Below are 27,489 nucleotides of genomic sequence, written 5' to 3'. Positions count from 1 at the left end.
TGACTATACACTCAAAATTACCAACCCACTATTCTGAATACCATTTCCTATAAATATCAAACGGTGACTTTTATAATAGGGCAGTTATTGCACTTATTTACAATTTGCCTATTGAATAGTTTTTTTTTTTATTTGTTTTATTTGACACTACTGGTATCTCAGCTCTATAAACCAGGAAATTTGTCTGTAATGTTCAATGCTATAGTTTTGTTTTTATGAAGTGATTGGTCAATAATAGGCACCAAGTAAGTATTTATTGCATGAGTATGTGACCCTCCATATTAGACTATCGACTCTTGTCTTACCTGGTTCATTTCATTGTCATGCGTTTGACTTTCTGAAGCCTCTCTTATTGTTCTAAAAGAAATCCTTTACTTTTGTTCATGCAGAATTGAGTGATCTTTTTAACGTAGCTTCCTTTCATGCTAAACTATAAAAGAACTTCATATGGGTTTTAGGAAGAATACAATACCCAACATATCCTAAGACACTTCTCATGGCTCATCTAATCTGCACATAACCCCATACAGGTTAGCAGGTTTGTTTGGTGCTCATACCAAACTCTTGGATCCAACTTTGTCTCAGTCACTCTCAGCCTCAATACTTTATGTTGATTGACATATAGTCATGTGTTCTGAAGTAATTGTTTTGCTTGTTGATCTAAAGTCTGGCTCTAGCACTGACATAAGCTTCATGTTAATAGGGCTTCTTTGTAGTCAATGATTTTATTGTCATTATTATCTCCATAAGAAGTTGCCAAAACCTAGGTAGACTTTATATAACATTCATAATACTTTATACACATTAATTTGACTATCACTAAGTTAAAATGTTTTCACTTGTTGCCTAACTTCTGTAAGAAATTTCTTCCAGGCATTTTATGAATTATTGAATTTCTATAACCTATCTGGACCAGACCAGCATAACCATTCTGTGTTCAATCTTTCATTATATCCATGCCGTGTTCCATATCTATATCTGTATCTGTTTCTTCATCTGTATCTGAATCTGTATCTAGATCTAGACACACATACACATACATGTATGTATATGTATATATGACAAATCAGTGCAGACCCTACGTATGCTATGTGAAATGAAGAGAAAGGGCCCCATGAATGGATGGCTATGAGTTCACAACAGCTGAAATACAAACCTTGGAGACTATTCAACAGATCATGACCAAAACAAGTTATATGGCTTAGATCATAAGCTTTGAAACACATTTTTAATACTAAAAAGTTTTATCACTGAATGAATAAGTAAGTTATTGCTTAAAACAACCCAAACCATCAGTGTAAATAAATCTGAAATCGCACGTGTATGATATAAGGCAAGGAAAAAATTCACAGTGAGAGCAACCTTACTTTCCTTGACATACTATTTTTCTTCTTATTTTTCCATGAAATCTGTCTATGTGTCTCTATCTTTGAGGTTTATACCTTCCACATATTTTAGCTTCTTTTCTTTTTTATTTCTTCTTTTGCCCTTTCATTTTTTTTTTTTTTTGCTTCCCTCTCTCCATATCTCTCTGGTATTCTTCCAAACCTCCCGTTTTCTTGTGTGTGAGTATATCTTTCTGTTCTGAAGGTCAAAGAGCTGACCCTGGGGTTGAAAGGTGGTAAACCAAGACATAGTTGCCAGAGCATGCTGGGCAATGGCTTCCCTCCATAATCAAGTGCTCTAAATATCCAAAGAAGAGGGTTGAAATACTCAGTATGGAAGGTCAATGTGACCCTATTAATATGTGGTATTACCATAATCATGTCCTAGCTGAAAATATAAACCAGTGTTCAATTAGTTGTATTAATCTTAAATGTAGACATCATAACTATTCTTATAAGCTAAAGAATACTTTATGTAAATTTGTAGTATAATTTTGTTTTCAAATAAATGATTATTATTTTCTTTTGTATAAAATATTTCATTTGCTTTAGTCATAGATGTATAAATGCCTTCAGTGAACCCACAAATTGATTGGGGTGGGATTTTATAATCCAAATTCTTTTATTTTTAAAACATGTAAGTACATTTTAACTCAATGAATAGTGGCTCTTATAGGTTTTCCACCCAAAACTCATGGTTCTCCATAGACTGTAGGACTGGAAGTCTTACCAACATATTTACTGTCTAATTTAACACTCAATGCCTCAAGTCAAATGCAGTGAAGGACTACAGCATAAAGTCTTTAGAGGGAACTTTTTTCTTAACTATTGGTATACTATGTGTGGAGCTGGCTTCCCTATGAACTAGACAGGCTAAACTTTCATAATGTGATTGTGTCTTCCTTCCTGCAATCTGAATTTAGCTCCTAATTTCCCAGTTCTCTTGAGAACTTGGGTCATCCTAGTCTTCATTTTAGTAAAGAAAGTGCCAATCACTTAGATGATGAATATTTGTAAACTATATCGTATAGATTATGATTAATCCCAAAACAACTAAATTTACTTGTATAAGAAGAAAAACATAAAAAACCCAACCCATTCTAAAATTTTGGCAGCTTACAAACAGGTCATTTAGGTCTTATGGAAATAAGCCAACCCAAATCGTGCAAGGTACAGTAATAAAGCCAACTCAATATGTTTGGGATTTTTTTCAGGCAACAGCTTGTAAAATGAAGGACACCTTTAGAGTCACAGTGTACATTTCAAGAGTCTTAATCTTTTCTGCAGAGAGTAGCAACAGTCAGCAACTCCAAAGGAATACATATCTAATAAAATTATAAGTTCTTTCCTATAAATGAATTCTAGTATCTGGCATGTTCAATTTTATCTTTGTTTTTATTTTCTTACTTCAAAAATCAGCTTCAAATCCCCTTGTGTAATTAGATGGGATTTAAATTGTAAATACATTATGGGAGAAAGAAATAATATTTTGAGTATTTTGTATGAATTAGGTACTTCATCATTTAATCCTCTTAACACCCTTAAATACTATTCTCACTTATAATGTCCCAAACTAAGGATTGGCAAAATTCTGAGACTTTCAAGTTTGCTCTGCCTATAGGTGGTAGATTTCAATTCTTACTTAAATTCATACTAGTCTTTAGCATGCTGTCTTTATACTAAACAACTTAACTTCATTTAAAAATATCATTTATCTAATATTGCAATATGCTTAAATATTTATAATACCTAATATATTTGTGTGTGTGGATAAAAGGTATGGTTTCAATATAATTCTTTGACAGTGTTTGAACATAGAGTTTTTTTTGTAAACCTGTATTGAGCTTCTAATTTATAATTTTAGTATCACCCAGCTGATTAATTTTGGTACAGTATAACAAATATATCCTGGGTTAACAATTTTCCTAGTAAGCCTATCTATTCCTATTCTAATGGAGGAAAGCAGATGTTTGGCATTTTCTATTTTTCTTGTCTTATTTCCTCATTGTACTAGCTGAATCAGAACCAAACAGCCATTTTATTATTTGAGTGAATGTATGTGTACATGTACATGAATGTGTATATGCACTCAGACTCACATGTAAACATGCCCATTTATCTGAGTGAGGGTATGCACAGGCTACAGTGTGAGTCTGAAAGATAGGGCAAAACTCAAGTGTCAGTCCTTGTCTTGCATCTTGTCTGAGACAGGGTACCTTCATGGCTATGTAGGCCAGGCAAGCTGATCTCTGCACATCAAAAGATGCTTATTTCTTCACATCTGTCTTTGATAGGTTACTATTGTTTTAAAACTTCAGTCCTTTAAAACATCCAAATATCTCTTTCAAATTTCTCTCTAATATTCCAAAGTCTCTTAACTGTGGACTCTCATAAAATAAATTTAAAAAAAATAAAAGAATAAGTTACATACTTTCTTATCCTGAAAGGAAGAACCAGTGCCAGATGCCAGATAGCAGTCACTAAGAGACTAAATAAAGTGAAGCCAAAATACACACTGTAAAAAGTTCAATGGTGTATATCTAGCACCCATTGAGATCATAGGGGCTCAAAAGGGCCTTCGAAGTTCCCCTTCTCTGGCTCTGTCATCCACAGCACACAGTTTCCTCCTACATTACTGTACTGCACTTCTACCAATAGTCTTTTCTAGGTAATCTTTAGGTATTTTATCTGCTACATGGTGCCATACCTCAACTTTTCTCCCCTATTCCTTCAATCTTCTGGCTTCTACCACAACTGTAGCTGAACATAGCCTACCACAGTGCCAAGTTTTACCTACTCTTCATAAGTCCTTCATGCCTTCAAAAACTAATACCACATGGGGACACTTACATATTACCAAGTTCGGTATCCTGCACGAGGTGAAGCCTTGGCCATTTCTGGACCACAGCTTCTGTGCTGACCCTGAAGGAACACTTCCCAGAAAAATCTTTATGTCAGTGACACCAGCCCTTTCTTAATCAAAGCTAATGCAACCGGAACCACAGATAGAGTCTTTTAGGGACCCTGCAACTTCCCTATAAAATGACAAACCCAGCCTACATTATCTTCATTACTATTATTTATTCTAAGTTCACACAATATCTCATTAACCTTTTAACACACAGTAGGTTCTCTAGCCCAAAGTTTAAAAGTCATTCCATAATCCTAAAAACACATCACCAGATATGCAACAGCAATGCCCTACTCCTCGTACCAATTTCTGTCTCAATTAGGGTTTCTAATACTGTAATAAAATACCATGGTCATAAACAACTTGGGGAAGAAAGGGTTTATTTAATCTTATATTTCCAGATCACATGCTATCAGTGAGAGAAGTCAGGACAAGAACTCACTGAAAGAACCTGGAAGTAGAAACTAAAGCAGAAGCCATGGAGGAGTACTGCTTACTGGCTTGTTCCCCATAGCTTCTCTGCCAAAGAATGCTCTTATATAATCCAGGACCAGAGGGCCAGGGGTGGCATCAAATCCAGTGAACTATGCCCTCCAATATCAATCATTATTCAAGAAAATGCTGATAGGGGCATTTTCTCAATTGAAATCTCTCTTTCCCCCAGTGTCTCTAACTTCTGTCAGAATGACAAAAGGAAATCTATCCAGGACATAATCACATTTCATCATAGCAATGCTGGGATCAAGAATCAATCATGTAGAATCTGGAAATCAAACTTTGGTTCTTATTCTTAAATGAAAGTGGTTTTACCTGCTTAGCCTTCTCTCTAAACCTTGTCAGACATTTGGTAGAGAATACTAAAGTATTTGTGGTTGTGAAGAGTCTCTTATGAGCAACATTACACATACATACATACAGGTAGATAGGTATAGATAGATGTAGAAAATATAGAAATAGAAGATATAGATTACATATATAGAGAGATACAGATGATATAGATAAAAATATAGGTAGAGATTAGAGATAAAGATATAGGTAATGAAAGAGAGAGATGACAAAAAGAAAGAGAGAGAGAGAGAGAAAGAGAGAGAGAGAGAGAGAGAGAGAGAGACAGAGAGAGAGAGCAGATAGTAGATTTTCCCCAGTCTCTATCTCTAGAATAGGGAATTTTTATGTTATTTATCAGCTTTTATTCCCTTGAGGAAAAATAAAAATATAGTCTTATATTCTTTGGGTATGTGATCTGTAACACACTGGTCTGTGTTGCTTTTATCATATTGAATATACTCATAAGTCAGTCAGTATGAAGGTAACAAATAAAAGGCTGTAGTGAATGAGGGCTAGATCCCATTTGATATGAGGATGTAGGCTTTGGGATGCAGTAAGTATAAAACTCTGTTTCATTAGCTAAACCATAATTTGCCACACAGAACTAATTTTCAACTGTTTTAAAACTGAAAGCCTCCTAGTAAGCAGGCATGGCTGCTGACATTCGATAATATCTAGTTGTCAGTGAGATTTCTAAAAGTACCCATGCCTCTGTCAGTTCCTAGATCAAAACCAAACAACAAGAGCTTATGAGTTGGCAATTAATAATAAAAACCTCACACAAGTAGTTCTTATGGCATCATGTGATAGTGTTTACAGTTCATGGCTTTAATGGTAGTTAAAGGAATCATTCAGGGTGGTAATGGACTTGTAAACAATTATGGGTTTTCGAGGTTTCACTTGATAATGAGCTCAGGGACTTGAGGAAGCCTTCCAAGTTCTAGGAAAGCGAGTACATTTTAACTTTGGCTCATCATTTCCCTACCTGCAGGTCATTTATTTTGGCAGAAGAAACCTACATGTTCAATATCAAAGGCCTATGAATTTTAACCTTCTCTTATTGCTCTGCCATATCATTGGAGAGATTATGTTAAATGAAAAAAAAATGATAATTTTCTATAGATCAGAATCCCCCTCAGCTTTCTATGATTTTAGTTTCCATAATTGAAAGCACACATTGAAAATAAATTGCTTTATTTGATCACATGTAGATTTTCTATAAATGCAATCCAGTGTAGGTATCTAACATTGTATATACATCTGTGAAAGATAGTATGTCCAGAAATAGCACAAAAGATAGTAGAATCTTTGAGCGCATCACCTTCAAGTTATCACCCCAGAACAGTTTTCTCACTGCATAAGAATATTAATTTATAACTCAGAATTATGAATTATGCATGCATGTGTTAGATCTAGTTATTTTAGTTATGATATTAAATGTATTAACATTTTTCATCTTCTGCTCTGAATGCACAGGACAAAGCCCAGCTGTGCCACCACCATCACTGACGGCTTCCAGATCTGCTCTATCAACACTGGCCCTTGAAGGCAAGTGCTTAGTTTTGTGGTGTTCCCCCCCCCCCCCAATACACATAAATAGTTACATTGTAGACTTAAAATGAATTTAGAAAAACAAAACAATAACTTTATAAAACATTCAGTATTTCTTACATAATAGTATTCATAAGCTAAACTTTTGTTTTCTTGAAACTTCAATTGAAGTCTTTCTAAAATATAAAGTTTTCTTAGAATGTTGAACTCCTTCTTGGAGGAAGACCACTGAACCACTAGGAAACTAACATCAAAAATTCTCAAATGGGTATTCTCAAATCTTGCCATTCTGAAGTTTTAACATCACTTAGAAAATGTGGCATTTAAAGACTCTGATGACAGCATCTGAAATTGAGCTCCATATGTTAAAACGTACCCAATCTTGAGAATTATTTAAATTGACTTCTCATGAGCTCTGACTTCTAGATATTATTTAAAAAGCATGGGTCATCTATATGTGTGAAAGGGATACAGTCATATTTAGTTGATAAGCATCATTGCAATCAGCAGTTTCTATCAATAATAATTCTTCAAAATAAGACTTCTTTTTCCACAGAAGAAAAAGTGAGAGTGTGTGTCTATAATTCCTGAAGAGCCATGCCAGCAGATACCCAGAGCTGAGAGATTACATCTTTTTTTTTTTTTGTAAATTATCTTTTAATCATTTTTTTTAACAGTCTAGTTGTTATTCCCCTTCTGGTCTGCCCTCTAGCAGTTCCTCATCCCATTGCTCTTTCCCCATCTTCAAGAAGATGTCACTATCCCACCCCACCCATCCCACCAGGCCTCCCTACTCCCTAGGGCCTCAAGTCTCTAGAGGATTAGGTGCATCTTCTCTCACTGAGGACAGACCAGGCAGTCCTCTGCTGTGTAAGTGTCTGGGACCTCATATCAGCTAGTAGTTCAGTGTCAGAGATGTCTGGGGTAGTTGAGACTGCTGGTCTTCCTATGGGGTTGCTCTCCTCCACAGTTTTTCCCAGCTTTTCTCCAGTTCAACCACAGAGATCCCTAACTTCAGTCCACTGCTTGAGTGTAAGTATCTGCTTGTTGGACATCTCAGAGGACAGCCATGCTAGGCTCTTATCTGTAAGCATACCATAGCATCAGTAATAGAAGCCTTGGAGCCTCCCCTTGAGATGGATCTCAATTTGGACTGGTCAGTGGACCTCCTTTCCCTCAATCTCTTCTCCATTTTGGTCCTTGTAGTTTTTTAATAGAGGAACAATCCTGGGTCAGAGTTTTTGGCTGTTGGATGACAACCCCATCCCTCCACTTGATGCCCTTTCTACTGGAGGGAGACTCTACAAGTTTCCTCTCCTCACTGTTGGGAATTTCATTTAAGGTCTCTTCCCTTTGAGTCCTGAGAGTCTCTTACCTTCCAGGTCTCTGGTACATTCTAGAGGGTCCTTCCACCTCATACCACCCAAGGTTGCCTGTTTCCATTCATTCTGCTGGCCCCCAGGGCTTCATATCTGTACCCCCAAATATCTGATAATGATAATTTTACTCTTCCTCTCCCCCTCCCACCCATATCCCTCCCTCCCTCAGTCCACCATGATTGCAAACAAACAAACATTTAAAAAATAGCAAATAAGAGGAGAAAAAGTCACTGCAGTTAGTTTTGCAGGAAATTTAGTCATTTCTTCAAGTCTTATCCATTTGCTGTTTTCAGTGTTTTTAAAGTAATAAATAAATAGGGTAAATTCTAACAAAGGGATCAATAAAATATTTTACAAATTGTTGGAAATTTACTACTTAATAAAAAATACCATTCCTCCAGTCTAACTCAGTTTAGAGACATAAAAGCACAAGTAATTAAAGTTAATACATGGCTAATGTTTTATGAGAATACCAATGGAAATCTTTCTCATCACTTCCTTTCTACAATTCATTTCCACTATACTGAAAGAGGCTTTGTTTGTGCACAGACATCTAATTCTCTTTTTACATTTTGTCCACACTGACTAAGAGGTGGTCCATTGGTTCTGGTTTTGGTACATAGTCATGACATGCTCATACTGACGACTTTTCATAAATGAGGTGACCTGTATATACAAGAGGAAAGAAATATCAAGAGCCCAGGTTTTGGATTGTAGGTTAGAAGGGACTCTAGCTTACTCCACTCTATCTATCCCACCAGTTTCATCTTGGTAAATGATGACCACAAAAGATTGACCTAGGAAAGCTCTACAAAGCATAATCCCTTGTGAAGATGGCTTGACTTCAAGGTTGTATGAGATGTGCTGATCATTGCAATATGGTGCAAGACCTAAGTCATAATAAAGTAGTGTAAGTTTAGAAGGAGAACATAGACTGTACTGGAAGAGCAAGAAAACCTCAAGAAAATCTTCAGTCATTTTAGAGCTAAAGAGTCAGCATACTTGAGTATGGTACATAGCTGACGAAGAGCAGGAAAGCGGAGATAAAAGTCACCGACATAAAAAAGAAAAGATCATTTTGCAGAGAACTTAGAAGGTCAGATTGGAGAGTAGTAACAAAGGAAAGAGCACAAGTTTGTAGCCAATTAATACAAAGAAATTTGAAAGGTAAATTGCTTAGTATTTTCTAGGATTTATTTTTTTTTGTCAATGATTTTTATACTATTATATCATGGGTAAGAAAGAGTAAAGATTTAGCTATCAAGGAGGGAAAATGCCTACTACTTCTATTACTATAGGTTTTGACTACTTGAGACTCGACTGAGTCAAATCTGACTTCAAACTTGGACTTAACCTCTCTTCCTCCCATCTGGGGTTATAGGCATGCACTACTATGCTTGGCTAAAAAAAAAAGTCATCATTTTCAATAAATATCTCAGTTTATTCTTTATCTCTGAAAACTTGAGAGTCATTGTATAAAGTATACATCACAACCAATTATCTTATGTCAAGTATTAAAAATTCTTAGCCCTCTACAAATTGTCTTATCTGTATTTTTATATTTTAAATTGGATCTGAATACTTTAGAAAAGGATGTATTTTCTAATTAATAAAAACCAAATAATAAACTTTGGCTATACACATATTTTATTCATTCAATAGAATGATTTTAGTTAATGGTAGATATTTTTCCTTGTACTGTGCTCTGACAAGAACATATGTTATGCACTTGAGGCTCCATCCTGACCTTGCTATGTTTGGTCTTTGCTCTCATCAATTTACATATATTAAGAACATGTTTACAAAAACATGCATTCTATGCTTAGTATTCTGAACTCTGAGAAAGGTAGACTTTGCTATTAATATGAACAATGAACAAGTGAAGACTTAAAATTCATTTGAGCTAATAAATAAATAGTGGGTAGCAGGATTAGCACTGATGTCTTCTGTTTTTACAGCTATGCCAAGGTGGTTTTTATTATAGTATTGACTCTTGACATTGAGGAGTCCACTTTTTATTTTTCAATGTTTTAAAATATGGGGACATAAGTTTTATGCTTTAGTTTTAATATTGAGTTTCATTTGGTTTTCTCATACATTAAAAAATGTGTTTGTGTGGTAGTCACAAATATCTTAACAGTTCTCAGAATTGAAGGCTCACACACATAGTCTTAAACTCCTGTGAAAACATATGTGACTTGTGACTTAGTAAGTCTAGATTGGGACCCGAATTTTGTTATTAAACTGTAAAGTGCTGCTGATGTTGTTATCCCAGGAACATGTTTGAGTGTCAAATTCATGTGCCATGTGTTCATAATGATGCTTTTAATTTAATTAAGAGAGTTGCCTGAAAACCTTGGAAATGGGTTTATTCAGAGTGAGTAGAATATCATTTATGCAAACAGTTTGAGTTCTCATTGTTTGAATAAACACCAAATAGTTCAAGCTAAATATACAACTTTCTTACTAGAGGGCCAGATAAATGACGATAGAAAACAGGGAGGGGTTACATGTCTCTTCTGAATTACAATGACCTGTTATGTATTACATAAATATTTTGGTTTGGTTATCTAAATAAATTGGATAAATTACAAGTTTCAAACTTTAAGTAAAACTCCTAACCAAACTGTAAGTCACCAGTACATTGATCACAAATTAGGAAACACAAAAAAGTTTTTGTTTGATCTTTACAATCCGTGGCTTAGTGAAAAGTCCATGAGTATGTTGCTCAGACTTCTGGGATATCCCCAAGTGTTTAGAGAATGCTACAAATCTAGTTATGGGGATAGAACTCTCATTTCCTACCCTCCTCAGCCCACATAGATTTTTAATATACTTTTTTTCCAGTGTGAATATTCTGTATACAGTGAAATATTATGGCATCTACTACCATGTCTTTACTCACTCATTCGTCAACCTGTCTCCATACATTGCTTCTTTGTGAGTGAAAATGTGTAAAAACTATTCGATATTGATGTACAAGGTTGCCCAATCTACATTGTTATATGCCAGAAATAGTCTTCCCAAAGCACAGAAGACTGGTAACTTAAGCAGTAGGAACGTATTTTCTTACAATAGTGGTGGTTGAATGCTAAGATTAGGAGAACAGCCCAGACAAATTCAGAGGAAAATAGACTTCAGAGCATTTATTTTCACTACTTGATCCACAATATAGAGAAGAGGCAAGCGTGAATATCACTTTACAGTTGTGCCAGGTCTATGAATTGTGTGCATTTGAACTGATGTAGCCACAATCATCTTCTTAAAACTCTTTGTCTTTTAAAGCATTGAGGTCTGGTAATTTAATATGAAAACTTGATGTGCATGATGATGTATTCAATCTGTAACTATGGGTAAACTTCATGCTTAGTGAAAACAACTTGAATGCCTACCTTATGCAATTAGAGTTGCTTAATGGTTTTAAGACGCCAATTGTTTCGTCTTTTTATTTCTAACACATATATTTTTAGAAAAAAACATGAATTCTGCACTTTTATCATTTATCTGTACATGATTTTCATTGGTGTAATTTAAAAGAGTTTATATTAAAGTTAAATGACGAACTTGGAATAAACTTGACTATCATTTTTATCTTTAAAAAAAGGAAAACAAGAGACTTAGAACAAATCTTCCAGAACTCAGAATTGAAGCCCCACAGAAATGGGAGAAAAATAAAATGTATATATTTTTTTCACATATGAACTTTGTTTGGTAGTTCATGAGACTTGGGATAAATTTGCATAAACTGCCAAGTGACTATCTCCATGGCCAGTGTTAACAGGGCAAGACATAGCTTATAAATCTTAGTGTGATCTTAAATGTCAATGGATTCTAAAGAGTTGGAAATAAGTCAGTTGATTTAAATCTCCTAACTGAAGGCACTCTTTTATGATAAGTTTATTCATATAGTTGGCTCCAATTAATCTCCTGGCAGAAGTTCATAAAAGAACAAGAAGCCAATTTCTTGCCAATCACTCTGTCACCTGGGAAAACTTGGTGTCATTTAAAAAATAGTATCTTGAAGTTCTGTTGTCATAATTAAAGAATGATCAATTTCACAATTCAACACAGAATTCAATGTTATGTTTAAGCGAACAAATTAATGGTGTTTTAAGATTGTGGGCCTTGTGTAAATAGGAACTGTTGTGTGCAGAGAGAAGGGTCCTCTCATAGAGACTTTTAAAACTGAGAAAATCCCAAGAAGCACACAATATCCAGCTAGGCTGAGCTCAGTAGTTTTGCCAGATTTTTCTGATGTGCTGCCTATGACTTCATTCATGTAATTGACTAGGACATATTTAGCACTTATTAATCAGGCTGTTTTTATTGAAGCTGATTAGGCCAGTCTTGGTCTGGAACTTCCTAAAGAATAACTTGCAAGAAAATGGCTTTAGGTGAAAAAGAAAAAAATGGCATACAGTGCTGAAGTATACAGTTTACTTTGTAGAATGTAGGTCAATGGTGGAAGTGTAAACTTGTTACAATTTAATCTTTTTAAAGTGGTGCATTTTATAGAGAGCCTAGATTATTACATTTGCTCAAAGAGTTTGGAAACAACTTAGGACTTTACATCAAAGAAACCTAAAAGCTTGCCAACCTTGTGGGTGAAACTCTACACATCTGTAAAGCTCTTTTTAATAGTACACCTTTGTACTTTCATAGCACTTGACAATGTGTTTCTTGTAGCAGGTGCTCGTTATCCAGAGAGTTATCGTACTTCGTGTCTTATGCCACTGCTTCAGTGTCTTGAAGTTGTATCTTGACTTTCTTGGATTACATTGTTCTCTATGGCTTATGTTTCGTATACCATACTAATGCTTTTTTTGAAAAAATTGAATCTTTAAATGAAGAGGGAACTAATTGTACATTAAATTATGTACTTTCTTTGATTCTTTATAATATATTGGTCTTGGGAATATTTGTTAAAATGTTCTTTAAAAAGAACATACCTACTAACCAATTAAATCATTTTGGCGACTGTTGTCATTTTATATTTAATTCTTGACATTGCCCAACTAGAACTATTTTTAAAATGAACATAAAATATGTTATTGATTTTCATAATCTTAAATAATTGTTATTCTCACAGGAGCAGAGAAGCCTATAGATTCAAAGGATCACTGTAACTATTCACAGAATATATAAGGCAATCCAGAAAAACTCTTTTCCTTACTCAGAATAAATTTTGTAGTATTATATCCCAGGTGGTATTATGTCTTAGCTTGAGAAACTTCTTAATCACCAACTTACATTTGTTGGTGAGCATTCCCACTAACCTCTTCTAGGAAAACTATTTCTCTGGAAGTTTCAGCCTTTCTCCATTTTGACAGAATCTATAGTAGTTAAACAATATAACTTCAGGCAAAGTTTTTCTGCAATTAACCAGCCACTAACAATGATAAAAAAAAACTGTTTCTTAAAATCCTTGCATAAGCAAAATTACAAGATATGATCCCATTAATATTTATTAAATTATTTGGGATTATTTTCTTCTTTTGTTTAACTCAACACAGCTCTATGAAATTTTTAATTTTAATCATCAATCACTGAAGAATGGAAAGGATAACCTTACACAAATAATGGGCACGTAATGTGTAATTATCAGGGCATCTATATTGTGAAATAAGTGTTGAAGGAAGAAGTTAAATTATACTTGATTTACTTCTATGTATCTCATTATAAGTATACAATTTGTTAGTAGCTACAGCAAGAATGATAACTGTCAAACATCCACATTGTGTCTTGATATACAATTAGTATTAATTTTGATATTATCACCGTAAAAATATTATAACCTCTGTAACTTGTATGTAGACCAGAATAGAATACAGAGAAGACCAAAGTTACACAACACTATTTCAGCTCTGGAGTTATTCACTTGCAAGTTCTTGACAGAACAATTAATATGTTATGACTTTCATATCTTCACTTATGAACTGTGGAAACTGGACTTATGTGGTACTTGGAGTCTGTTTTGGCATTTCTACCCACCCCCATTTCTTTCTCTCTCTCTTTTATTATTTAAGGATGATATATCAGTAATATGTTGTCTTAATAACAGATTGAAATTTACATGGCTTCACCTTGAGATAATTGCCACTGTAAATGTGAAATTACATCTATGTTGTCTATGAAAGTGTTAATTTTGTCACAACCATGAAGTATTATGTATAAAGTACTAAAGTGTGTGGTATAGATAGATCACAAAGGCTTCATTTGTTCAAAGAAGAGAGCTATTAATGTGGTAGGCTGTTGTATGTTCTATACTAGATCCAAAAGAGTATGTAGTTAGATTTATGTAAATACAGAGGAAAAGTACACATCACTTAATATAATTTTACCACAGGATGCATTGGAATACAATGTTCTACAGGTGCTACTAATGTTTTAGTCACAACTCTATTACACCAAAAAACTCGATTAGCTCAGCTGTTCAATGAGATATACCCTGAGAAATACAAGCCATAAACTAGTAAAACGGAAATTTGTTCTTTGATTTATTCTATTAATTCTATGATACAATAGGTTTTATTCAACTTTAGAACAGTGTGCTTTTCTTTGTACTGTGGTGCAATAAACTTAGTGTCTACTGGTAATGGTTTAGAATGAAATTGATATTGAGTTATACCTAATGATAAAATGCACATGCCAAACTAGTTTACTATCTAATAATTTAGGAATTTGCCCAAGTCAGACAACATATACGACAACCTATACTTAAAGCATCTCACTGTATGGGTGCAACTGGGGGAATAACTGACTTGCTAGCATAGTTGAAACTTAACCATTAGTTTCTATCATTATTACAATCTTACATATGAAAGTTAATTAATTTTATGTAACTATTCTTAGTCATTAACTTTATGATAATGATGCTAATTTGTATAAAAGACAACAAATAATTTGCATTTACAACATCCATGTGTATGAAACTCTATATTTTAGTCCAGGATGGGGCCATATCCTTACTTTTATCCATAAACTAAGGTTTTGTATACCCTCCCTTCCTAAGCTTTTTAAATCAATTGAAAAGAATAAAATGATTCAATTTTCATGTTGAATCATTGAGTAAACAATAGAAAAGATGACTTGATGATTGTTTTGAGGATTTAGAAGATAAGACACATTTAGGAGACTACTGCTCCAGGGTAAATTTGTGCTTTTATTCTTAAAGGTTACAGTTATAGTCAAAACAACTCCGAGAACCGAATATGATACAATAATTTTACAGAGATCAGAGAAATCAAGGAAATTGCCTACAATTGCACAGATCTAAAAATGGCATAATCATAATTTGAGGCCAGGTGTATTTTAATAAGGCACAGTACTTTTTCTCATTTTCTCTGAATGGCAATTAAGTGTTAGGGCTCCATATAATTGCTAAGACTCTTATCTGACATTGGTAAATAAATGACATTAGGAATAAGAACAGGTTTTGAGGGATAGTAAGTTCAATTTTCATCTTGATGGGTATATCATGGTGCTTACATCACTCAAATATGAATTTGTGTGCCTGAAGAATGAAATATTTATGAATGTCTGAGCAGGTTATAGTGGAGCGCTCCAGACATTACTCAAACTGGAAACTCATATGAACTTTTAGCCTAGAGAAGCAGTTGAATGGAAGTATTTTTATTACCAGAAGAATGTGTGACTAGGAAATAGATGCAAAATTATGACCGTCAGTAAAAGAAGATGACTATCAACATTGCAAATGATGAATGTAACAATCTCAGTAAGCAAGAGAACAAGCAAAGGAATAAATGCCCAGTTATTTCTCTCTTTTTTATATGAATTCTTTATGTCTCTCTGTTTCTTTTGCTCTCTCTCTCTCTCTCTCTCTCTCTCTCTCTCTCTCTCTCTCTCTCTCTTTGTCTCTCCCACCCTCCCTCCCTCTCTTTGATTTTTTTTTTTGAGACAAGGTCTGTCTACACCACCTTCTCTGTTTTGTTGAGACAAGCTTTCTTTGCATCACCCTGGTTGTCCTGCAACTCACTATGTAGGCCAGCCTGACCTACACTCATGGAGATCCTCCTACCTGTATCTGTAGAGAGCTGTTATTAAAGGTGTGCACTACCAGCCCTTTCTAGGATCTCTTGATATATTGACAAGAGTTCTGAACTATCTGTATCTAGAGGACTTGGGCATTGGTTCTTACCGCACATATAAGAGTCACTGTGGAGTCAGGACCTGGAGAGTACACAAAGTCTTTTCTGTATGTTGGGCAGTAAGTTGAGCTTTTGGAAAACAGTATATTATAGGAGTGTGCAGAAAGAGAGATGACACAGATAGTGGAGTTAAATCAGCACGTATCTTTGAAGAATACTATGACAGAATTAACAGATTAAAGTTATCATGACAACATACATTTGGAGAACACATAGTATTGTTCTTCTGTATCTTCACAGACCCTCTGTATTAAAAAAAAAATAGAAATTAATGACTTACTTCAGATGTTCTCTATGTATTTATCCAGACAAGCATGTATTTCAAATAACATTTACCAATCACCCATGGGATGAATTATCTCCAAAACAATCATATAAAGTTTAATTGCAAATGTACCTTCAAAGTAGGTCAATCACGGTCTTATGAGTAAATAGAGTAACCCTGGAAGGAAACATGAAGAAAAGTGTTGATTTCATTGGATTCTCCAGAGAAGTAGAACCAAGAATTCTACAGGAAATGTATCTATATAGCACTAAAGCTTACATCTGTCTGTCTGTGTATTTGTCTATCTATCTATCTATCTATCTATCTATCTATCTATCATCTATCTATCTATATCTATCAATCATCTATCATTACCCTATCTCTATATTTATCTAAACACTGATTAATTTTAAAGCATTACTTCTTAAAATTGTGAGTTCTTGCAAGCTCTAAGTATACAGCATTTGTAGGCAGATTTGGTTTACAGGGAAACTTGTCATTAAAGCACTGAGTCTACAGGAGTCTGTCAATAGAATTTCTACTTCAAGAGACTTTAAATGCTTTTCTTAAGACTTTCAATCAACAGGCAGAGACCCAGCTCATCCACATCAAGAAGATGAATAACTTTGCCTAGTTTACTAATTCAACATTACCATCAACCACAGAAATCAATGTATTGGCCCTTAGCTTTGCTAAGAGATTAACCATTGTGAGCATTATTAGAAAGCTGCAATCTAAGGAAGGCTATGATGATACCCAGAAAGACATTTGCCTAGTACACATATGCAAATCCAACATCACAATACTAAGTGAAATAAAGATACAGAAAAAGAAAACGAAAAGTAAAACACAAAGAAAAAGTTAAAAATAAAATATTGTAAAGGAAGAAAAGTTACAACAGTTACAAGTGCTGCAGTGATGAATAGAACAAAGACAAAACATGGGTCTTAAATAGGAAATTACTTAACTTATACTTGACTGCAAAGTTTGCCTCTCCTACATATACTAGAGGGCAAAGTTGGGAGTGAACTGAAGGTCCTAATTTAAAACTGGTTTGTTATATTAACTTCTTGTTGTCTATCATGGGGATAGTGATGATTTTAAACTAAATTATATTGAAGGTCTGTTCCACCTTGAAACTTTTATTGTGTATTTCACCTTTATCTTAACCATTTACATTAAAATTGAGTCTCATCGTCAGACATATAATCCTATGAATATTGCAGAGTTGATCATTTTTAAACTTTACTTTGCCACGATTTTACATTTACACAGAACTATTACAGAGACTTAGCAAACTTCTGATATTAGTGGCATACAACCATTGTCTATTCACTAAAACTAAGAAAACAACACTGGTACAACTATATTAACTGAATTATATATTCATTTGACTTTCATTTCAGATGACTGAAAACAATGCCTGCAATGGTAAAAGAATAATGAACAGATTTCTCTTTCTCATTCTAAATTCCAAGCAATACTCTAGATTTTCCTGGCCAATTCTGATTATTTTGTATTCTAAAAATATACTTGGTAAGCACATACAAACTTAATTCACAATTTAATAGGTAAGGTTTAACTCTCAGGAAAAAATATATTTGAAGAATGTAAAAAGAGATCAAAAGAAGTGGATGGGACATACAGATAGGATGAAGTAACTTTTATTGTTATTTTTATTAAAAGAAGACTTTTAAGAAAGAAGTAATAAAGGAGTTGCATGTAAGGGTTTAGGGAAAAAAACAAAGAACAACAACAACAACAAAAAAAAAAATAAAAACAAAACAAGCAAACAAAACAACCAACCAACCAACCAACCAAATGAAAAATCAAATGAAGATGCTTGCTTTTTACAACAAATTAAACAATCTACAAACAAAGATACAACTTGTAAAATAGAAAAAGCACCACTTTATAACTGAGCATGTAACAAGAGACTGATATTAATTATTTTTAAACAATTGTAGTAGCTAAAAAGAAATCCACCAAAATCCATGTGTAACACACATTTCCCAATGTAAGAAACACAAGTGGCAAACAAACACATGATAAATGCTGACCAACACAAATCACCTGGGATATTTAAATAAAAATCTCAATTAGACATCTTCTTCATCCTCTATCAGTGCTTTTATTTAAAAGATGGATGATAATAAGTAATAATAAGCTCGAGGAAAGGAAATATTTGCATACTGTTGGTAGAACTTATATTAGATCAATGATTATAGAAAGTGTAGGGGTTTCTTTTAGGAGCCTTTCTTCTATGATAGAACTACTATGTGAACCATTAATTATGTATACATGAAATTGAACACACACACGCACACACACGCACACACACACACAATGAGATCAGTGTCAAGAGGACTATATACTTTCCTGTTTATTTAATATTCATGATAATGAGATATAGAATCAATCCGAGAAACTGATGAGCAAGAATATATAGTTTATGGTCTGGTCTATTTAGCCTCCAGTTTGTTTTGATTACCAAGTGTTAGTTGAACCAAAGATAAAGGTATGTAGCTTAAAGAGCTCTTCTATTTAGATAAGAATCAATGTATATATACACATATATGCCTGTGAGAACAATTAATGAATTTGAAGGAAAATGATAAGCAATGTGTGGGAGGGTTTGGAAGAACGAGAAAATATGTTATAATTAAATTACAATCTTGAAAACAAACAAAATGACTATAACCAATATTCTAAATATTTTTTCACTGCTTTTTATGTATGGTATTTAGTATTAGTTTTCTTTTTTCCCTCTGCATTTTGTTCTATAAAATAGCCAGGAAGAAAGTTAAAGATAGGAAGGTATGTTGGTCAGTTTTTGTCAAAATGACACAAACTACAGTCCCTTAGAAGAGGGAACCTCAAAGGAGGACTTCTTAAAATCAGATTGCCTATGAACACACCTGTGAGAAGTGTCTTTGATTGATAATTTGTGTTTGCAGGTCCAGCCTGTGGGTGGTATATGGAGTCCTGCGACATATAAGAAAACAAGCTGATAAAGATGTAATGAATAAGCTAGCAAGCAACATTTGTCCATGCTCTCTTCCTGAGGTCCAGACTCTAGGTTCCTGAGTTCAGTTCCCACCCTGACTTACATTAGGATAAACTGTGACCTGAAAGTTATAAGAAGAAATGAATTATTTTCTCCTTAAATCAATTTTGGTTAGTGTTTGATCATAGAAAACAAACCAAAAAAATCCCCAAAATTTCCTCATAGGACAGATGTTTTTTTATAAAAGAGTGAATATGATTTTCTAGCCATTTCTTCCTGTTGAATTCAGATTAGAGTCTTTTGGGCTAACAAATTTTACTCATAAAACTTTGAGGAAAGAAATAGAGTCCTTTAATGTTCTTATTGGCATGTATAATAAAAATAATAAGGCATGTGTTTCCTATTTGTATTCGTTTAATATAAATGCTTTTTCCTATTTTGTATGCTGGTGGTAAATTATTTTGTTTTTCCTTGATGATCAAAGAGAAAAGTGGCCCTACCTTTGAAATTATTTGAGTTCTAGGCAAATAGAATAAAATATCTTGGAACTGTTTACACAGTGAAAAATACAAAACATTTCAGCTAAGTAAGGATATTTGACACTATTCAAATAAATCTTATGAAGATATAAATCTATAATTCTACTTCAGTATATATACATTATAGGTGACGTTGAAATTTATGTAGCTCATAAGTTAAAATGGAGTTGAACTTGACATACTAAAACCATTACGACATGAAAAACTGAGTTCTTAGAATAGGCTTTCAACTCTCCACTTTAATAATTAATTAATTATGCATTTTTTTTAAAAAATTGAAAGGCTTCAATTAAAAACTAGTCTTATTAATATGACCAACATACTGGTATTATTTGGTAATTCTAAAGTCATATCTTATTGGAAATAATCATTGAGTCTCTAATATATTTTAATAAATCAAACCCAAATTTCTTACTTATAAAACTGACAATATCTTTGTATGGTATTCCAATGGGAATTTTGACTCTTAATTATAACAAACTTTTATACTTAATAGTGTTGAGAAGGAAAAACTCAAAATTTTAGTGATGAGAAGGAAAAACTAAAAATTTTAATGCATCTAGGTGTTCTTGAGATTTCAAACACAATGAAGAATATTCACAGTCCACCTCCAATTACACGCAAATGTAGAAGAACGCATAAGGAAATGCAGAAAAAGTAATCTCATTTAAATGACATGATGGTAAAAATGAAAAGCTTTTAGAAAAGTATCTTGTGTTTATTTTTTCTTATCCCACAAAAGAAAAATAAAAACAGCATCAATGTTTACAATACATATTGTAGAAATAATGACTCTGCATAAAACCTAAACTGTTTAAAATGAGAATCTCAGGATAATAGCTTTATGAAGTAAACAAAAAGGAACTAATATACTTTATAGTATTGCTTGATAACTTAAATGTATTTTTTTTAAAGATTTATTTATTTCTTTTATGTGAAGAAGGCATTGAATCCAGTTACAGATGGTTGTGAGCCACCATGTGGTTGCTGGGAATTGAACTCATGACCTCTGGAAGAGCAGCCAGTGCTCTTAACTCCTGAGCCATCTTTCCAGCCCCTTAAATGTATTTGTACTAGCAGCTATAAATACATTGATCTGTATAATGTACAAATACATTATATTGTTTGTTTTGGCACAAATCAAACAAATTTTAATTGAGCATTTTTCTTTCTGGTATTTAAAGCCCATAGTGGAATGTAAAACTTAGGGTGTCACTTTCCCTGCCTTCCACCTAGTTTCTTTTACTGGCTCAAATTTGTTTACAAACAAACAAATAAAACAAATGTGACAACTTTCATCTTTGTAATTATAACACATACAATATTATTACAGTTGGTTATCTAAAAAGCTTTCTATAATTTTAAAATGTTTAGGGATTATCTGTTCATTTTAAACATTAATCTTAATTAATATAGTCATTTTGTGAACTAAACTGTGTGAAATTATTCTTCCCCTTGAATTCTTTTTGTATTAAAAATTCAGTAATAGAAAAAATTATTATGTCAATGATTTTTCCTTGAGATAGAACAAAAATACAAGTTAGATAATGAAGGAAGTGCAAGATAACACTTTTTCTCAACCCTTTGTTTCAGCAAGTGTGCAAGGGCAGCGAAAAATTTCAATTTCCATATTATAGGGTACAAATAGCAGTTGATGCTCATCCTTAAATTCATATCTGTACTTTCCTTTATATAAATTTTGAATCCCATGAAATCTTTCTTGAGCCCATTTTCTCACCAGCTACAGGTATACACATATTTACTTATGAATTAAGTATATGCTAACGTACACAAGATCATGTACTTTTTTCTCTTAGTGGAGTTTTATGTCATCCCGTGGTTATATTGATTCTAACCCAAACTACAACATTTTTACTTTTCTTTCATCATAAGACAGGTAATTAATTGAGACTCCTTCATTTCAATACTTTGGAGGCTCAAAGAAGAAATATGTCATGATATCATAAAATTAGATTCAAGCTGCTATGCACCAGAGTTTGTTAGGGTATGTACTCCATGAGAATTAGAGTTCCCTGCGTGTAGCTTGAACACACAATACATCATGGCACATCTTCAGTTCTGCAAAAGTATGAACTATAAGGCTTGAAATATTCAGGCCATGACAAGGCTCCACATAGCACCTAGCCTCAGGCTAATGTTTTCTTTCAGAACTGGCCAGTATTTTTTACTCAGTCTTCCTGGGCTGAGCCTCTGACCTTTTCTCTCAAAGGCCTTAAGAGGAGGTCATGGTGAACTTTCCCGTCTCAATTTGATTCTCACATCAGGAGTCAAAGCTCTCAAAAAATTTCTGATCCTTGCAGCTGGTTTAACAGAAAACTAAGTAAGTCTTTGTTGATTTCGATTGCATAGCTAAAAGTCTCTGAGTAGTTACTGGAAACCGTTAAGGAATTACAGCTTGGTAGTTATTTGTTGATATCTAATAATGAGAATTGCTTTTCCCGGATAATTCAGCCATCACTAAAGAAAACAGAAGGCAAAGAAAATGGATTAGGGTTCTAAAAGGCCAGCCTAGTTATGGCAGATAGCTCAAATGAAGCCCTCAATGGAAAGACCCTTGCTGTCACAGTAACAATTACATTACAAAGCAATGGCTCTCATTATGTTGCATAATGTTTCCTTCATTGAAAAGCCCCAGATAAAATTCAGAGGAAAATTTATTGGTGAACAACAACAAAAGAACATTTTTACTGATTTTCTCCCCAATTTTTTCTTGTCATCTCATCACATAATTCAGTGGAACATTCGACACCACCACGCAGCAAAGTGTCACCCGCCCCATGTCATCACCCAGCAGCATGAAACTTATCAGTTTAATGTACTTTAGTACTCTCCTGTGTTAACTGTGAGAAGAAAAATTCTTAGACTAAGCCATACTGTTTTACCAGATGTGCTGTAGTAGAGTCCTCCTCCTGAGTCTTGCAGTCTCCCGGAGATCACGATTCCTCTATGTTTTCTTTATATCTAGCATGCTCCTGTTTTAGAGTCTTGGCAGGCATGTTTCTTTTTGTAAAAATAGCTAAAACGCTCCCAGTTTTTTCTATATGTTTTTAATATTACCCATTGAGAATGACTTACCCATTAAGATAATGACTTATCTTAAAAAAACAAAACAATTCGGTCTTCTACCTTCTGATTCCCTAATCTGCTAAAACAAGTGTCATACTCTAGTTTGGCTGTCAAATTGATGCACATTGGAAGAGTTGCCCTCAGTTGAAGAATTGCCTAGTGTGATGACTATAGGCATGTCTGTGAGACTTTTTTGTTGTTGTTGTTGTTACTGATTGATATAAAAGAACCCAAAGCAATGTGGGTGGTACAATCCCTAGACAGGTGGGTCTGGATTTTGTAAACCTAAAATAGGTGAATATGAACTTGGAAACAAACTAAAAAGAAGTTTCCCAGTGGTCCATACTTAAGTTCCTGCCTTATATTTCCTCAATACTGGATTACAACTTGTAAAATAAATAAACCCTTTTCTCTCCCAAGTTGTTTTTAGATGTGGTTTTATCGCAGCAATATCAATGCAAACTAGGATATTATTATTTTTTGTTTCCATTCCATCTCACTGTCTAACATTATATACATGTACAACTTAAGCACATAAAATGAACCTTTGTCTTACTTTAAATCTTTGTGAACTATAAGCAGTATATTATGGCTACTTACAACTCTAAATATTTTTGAAGTAATTTATTCCCAATAAAACTGGCTAATATGTGAAAGATCATATGAACTTCATTTGGAATAAGGAATGGAGTTCTGGTACATTTAAATACATTCCTATCATTTCTCTAAATTTTATGGTTGAACATGGAAGGGCTACCATTTCCTCAACAGTTGCATCAGACGATGAACAATTATTAACCTTTACTCATGGTTATCTACATGGTATGGGCTAAGAAAATATCAGAGTTCTTGGTCTGAATTCTGTTCTTGACCTTTTCTGGTTTGTGATGTTAGACATATGTTTTGATACATTAAATTTCAGTTCATATCTCTATAGATGGTAGCTAACAAACCATAACCAAGCAAAATCCAGAGATTTCTTCTTCTTCATTGTAACACAATTCTGTTGTAAACAGATCTGCATCTACATGTGTTTATTTTTTTTCTTGAGATTTTACAAGAAAAATTATTTTAGACACACATTCCTTAGATGCAAAGAGATAAATAATTTGCACTTATGGAAATCAATAGAACTCATACCTAGAAAAATACTAAAGATGATATGTACTCACATTTTTATTTGCCAAATATAGTAAATGCTAGTTATTATTTTTATTGTACTGTTAATAACTATTTCGTTCCAGACACTTTAGTCTAATTATCTCCATACCTCACAGAAAAAAATAAGTAAAATTAAAATTGTTATGGCTTTTCAGCTACCTAATTTAGTATGTCAAAGCAGATGTCCAACATTGTCAAACTAGGAAAGATCAGGAACAAAATTTATACCAAGGATGACCATGCATTTTTCCTTATTCCACATCCTGTAGATAACAATGGGAAGGTTTAATAATGCTAATCTCCTTTTATGCTATTTTCCAAAGTCACACAACGAGACGGGTTGCAAGCCAATTTCTACCACTCCAAAAAAACAAGGTGTCAGTGAAGTGGAATGCCGGAATGTGGAATCATGGGACAAGTGGGACCTGACTTGATAGGCAGTAAAAATACATCAACCCTGGCCCCATAGAAATGAAAAGTATTTCTCTGCTATGTAGAGTTAGTATAAGCTCCATACTAAGACTTGGAGAAGAACAGCAAAGCACGAGGCACAATTAAAACCATTTGCATTTGTTTCTTAGTTTTGCTGGAAACCAGAGTTTAAAAAAGCCTGACAACTATAATTAACTGTTGTGTGCTTTCTGGTTTTGAGAAGCCATATAAACATTTAAAGGGAAGAGAAAAGCCCATGGTAAGGGCTTAGGAAGTAAAAAGTCTTCTCATTTTTCTTTCATCGGATACTATTTTATGCAGAAGCTAATAACATTTTTTTTTTTTTTTTGGCTCAGAGCTTCAAGTCATAGCAAGGATTCCTTCACCAACGGCATTCTTTTCTATGATCTTGGCTAGAAAGAGCCATCATTTTCGGGGTTCAGACAATTTGACAATGTGCTGATAAGTCCAGGTCCTACACACCTGTTTAATTGTTAACTGCTTGGAAACTAGTATCATTAAAAGCTCTAACCCTTCTCCAAGTGTTACAAACAAAACAGAAAGCACATTAGAAGACTAGGCTACTGAAATGTCTAAGTGAATGCATAGTCACATGAAAAGGGAGAAAGTTTCCAAATAAGGAGAGTCTTCATAAAAGAAACATGGGTTATTTATATGTCCAAGTAAGATACAATTAAATTCCTGTCGTTTGTAAATGAAAAATTTAATTTCGTTGCTACTGATCACCTATAGAGCACAGATAACAGTGCTTGAAAATGCAAAATCTTTAAAGGCTGATGTTTTAAATGAAATTCTCCATGAATATAGTAAGTCCCATAATGAAGCTTAAAGTCCCAATTCATAAAAACATTATTAAAGTACATTATTTATTCCTACTTTTTGTGGACTTCTGCTCTTATTTCTGATTCTCACTGTGTATGACTATAATCGCATGCAGAGTGTGTAATGGAAACATTAATTCAATCTGAACTTAGGTAAGAATACTGTATTGCCATAATAAAACCCCAGTTATATTAACTCAAAGCATGGGGTTCATCACACAGAACATTCTCTTTTAAAAACTTGAAAAGAAGGACTTACACCTCACAGCCTCAAGTACCTATTTTAACTGTGAAGTTCAATGTACCATTGACTAATTGGCAGACTTTATGATGAAATATTTATTCCTCTGCAAGTAGGAAACTTAGATTCATATACAGACAGATATGGCAACTGTGGCATTATAAGTATGGTCTCAGAAATATTTGTAAGTACTCACAAGTAATTGGGCCCTTTTCTGATATCTGGTGTTGGTGTTTAGCAAAATCCTTTTTAATTACCTGCCATTTTTTGTTTACTTAGAAAAGTGGAAAGTGTCCTGCTACATATAATTTCTCCCAGAAAAAAAACTGAATGTATTAATACTCTAAAATATCTTTTTCAGTTTTAAAATATATTTTGCTTATGCCTAAATTTTGTAGAAAAAAAACAAAGTGAATATCAATAGTCTTATCTCCCACTCTGGAATGATAAAAAATTATCTTCTGGACTTTCTCCTTCAGACTGAGCAGACTGCAGGAGTACTCTGTAGATACATTTAGACAAAGTGAGAACATATCTCCTTACAGTGCTAAATTGTCTCAGGGAGTAGTAGAAAGGGGCTCTTTATAAATTATGCTTCTAACACAAAAAAGAAAGTGTTAGCTTTGATCTTGTAGGTAAAAAAGCTCTATACCTAAGGGGATGAATTAATTTCTGTATTTAATTAGATGCAGTTCTTAGTAGACAACTTAAGCATTCACCTTAGAATTTCACATTTTATATTCCCAGCATAATAACCTCACAATAGTTCTGGCAAATGAAAAACTTAGAAGACATCAGCCCCTTAAAATGACAAATAGCAAAGAAAAAGGTATTTCAAATATAGAATAAATAATTCTATGAATTGAAAACTAAAAACAATTTTTAACAAGAAAAATTCATGTTACTGATTCAAGCCAAAAATCACAGACTATTCTATTTCAGCTATTAGATATAAGCACTTGTTACTGTTATTTGAAATGACTACACTTACCAGAAAAATGCCCATGGAGTCAAAGCTTGTAGCTAGGCAGCACTTGACCATCTCTCTTGGTCCCAGTCATGTTATGGCATGCTCAGATATCGGAAAGAGGCATCCTGCAGGAAACTTCATGGAACCACACATGATTTTGCATAGCATTCAGAGACACTACAACCTGGGTGTACTGAAGAACTCTACTTCATACAACTGCTCAGAAAGAGTAGGAAAAGTAACGTCCCTGCCACACTGCCACATGAATGTCACCAGCTCCAAATATCTGCTGACAAGAGCCAGAGCTAAAAAAGAAAAAAAAAATCAACTCAAAATAGAATGGCCTAACACAGTGAGTGGTTCTCAACCTTGCTAGTGTTGTGACCTTTCAAGGCTGTTGTTCATGTTGTCTGCATTTTCTCATGGTCTTAGTTGACCCCTGTGAAAGGGTCATTCGGTACTCCAAAGGGGTTACAACCCATAGGCTGACAACTGCTGGGATAACACATTATTTTTAATCAAATATTCATAGAAAGTAGACTATTTTAGTCTACTTTTAATATCGTTTGTAAGAAATTTACCCAGAGCTGAGCAAGACCCTGTGCAAAGTTCCGGATTGCACTGTTCATCTTTGAGGGAGCTACTGTTATTTTTAAAATGGGAAAAAGTGGTATCAGCTTGAGGTGTTTTGTGAACGCACTCAGCAGTAATCCTTTGTGTCAA

At 33.8% G+C, this 27,489-nt stretch overlaps 1 protein-coding gene and 1 long non-coding RNA gene across 11 annotated transcripts in view; one reads left to right on the top strand and one right to left on the bottom strand.

Annotated features, from left to right (window-relative positions):
• Nucleotides 1-27,489, top strand: part of Trdn (triadin) — a 379,612-nt gene that overhangs the window by 145,903 nt on the left and 206,220 nt on the right. For all 10 annotated transcript variants that reach the window (XM_076927916.1, XM_076927914.1, XM_076927917.1 and 7 more), the window contains one exon: nt 6,601-6,672. In XM_076927916.1, the coding sequence (XP_076784031.1) occupies nt 6,601-6,672 (72 nt within the window). The remainder of the gene's footprint in view (nt 1-6,600; nt 6,673-27,489) is intronic.
• LOC143440692 (uncharacterized) lies at nt 16,017-27,007 on the bottom strand. Its single transcript, XR_013108179.1, has 3 exons — nt 26,788-27,007; nt 16,620-16,664; nt 16,017-16,467 (listed from the first exon to the last, which is right to left on the bottom strand). It is a non-coding gene; the product is annotated as an uncharacterized LOC143440692 (long non-coding RNA).

Source organism: Arvicanthis niloticus, chromosome 30 (genome assembly GCF_011762505.2).
Source record: "Arvicanthis niloticus isolate mArvNil1 chromosome 30, mArvNil1.pat.X, whole genome shotgun sequence".
Taxonomy (NCBI): domain Eukaryota; kingdom Metazoa; phylum Chordata; class Mammalia; order Rodentia; family Muridae; genus Arvicanthis; species Arvicanthis niloticus.
The sequence above is the reverse complement of the archived record's forward strand: the minus strand, read 5'-3'. Positions and strand labels throughout refer to the sequence as shown.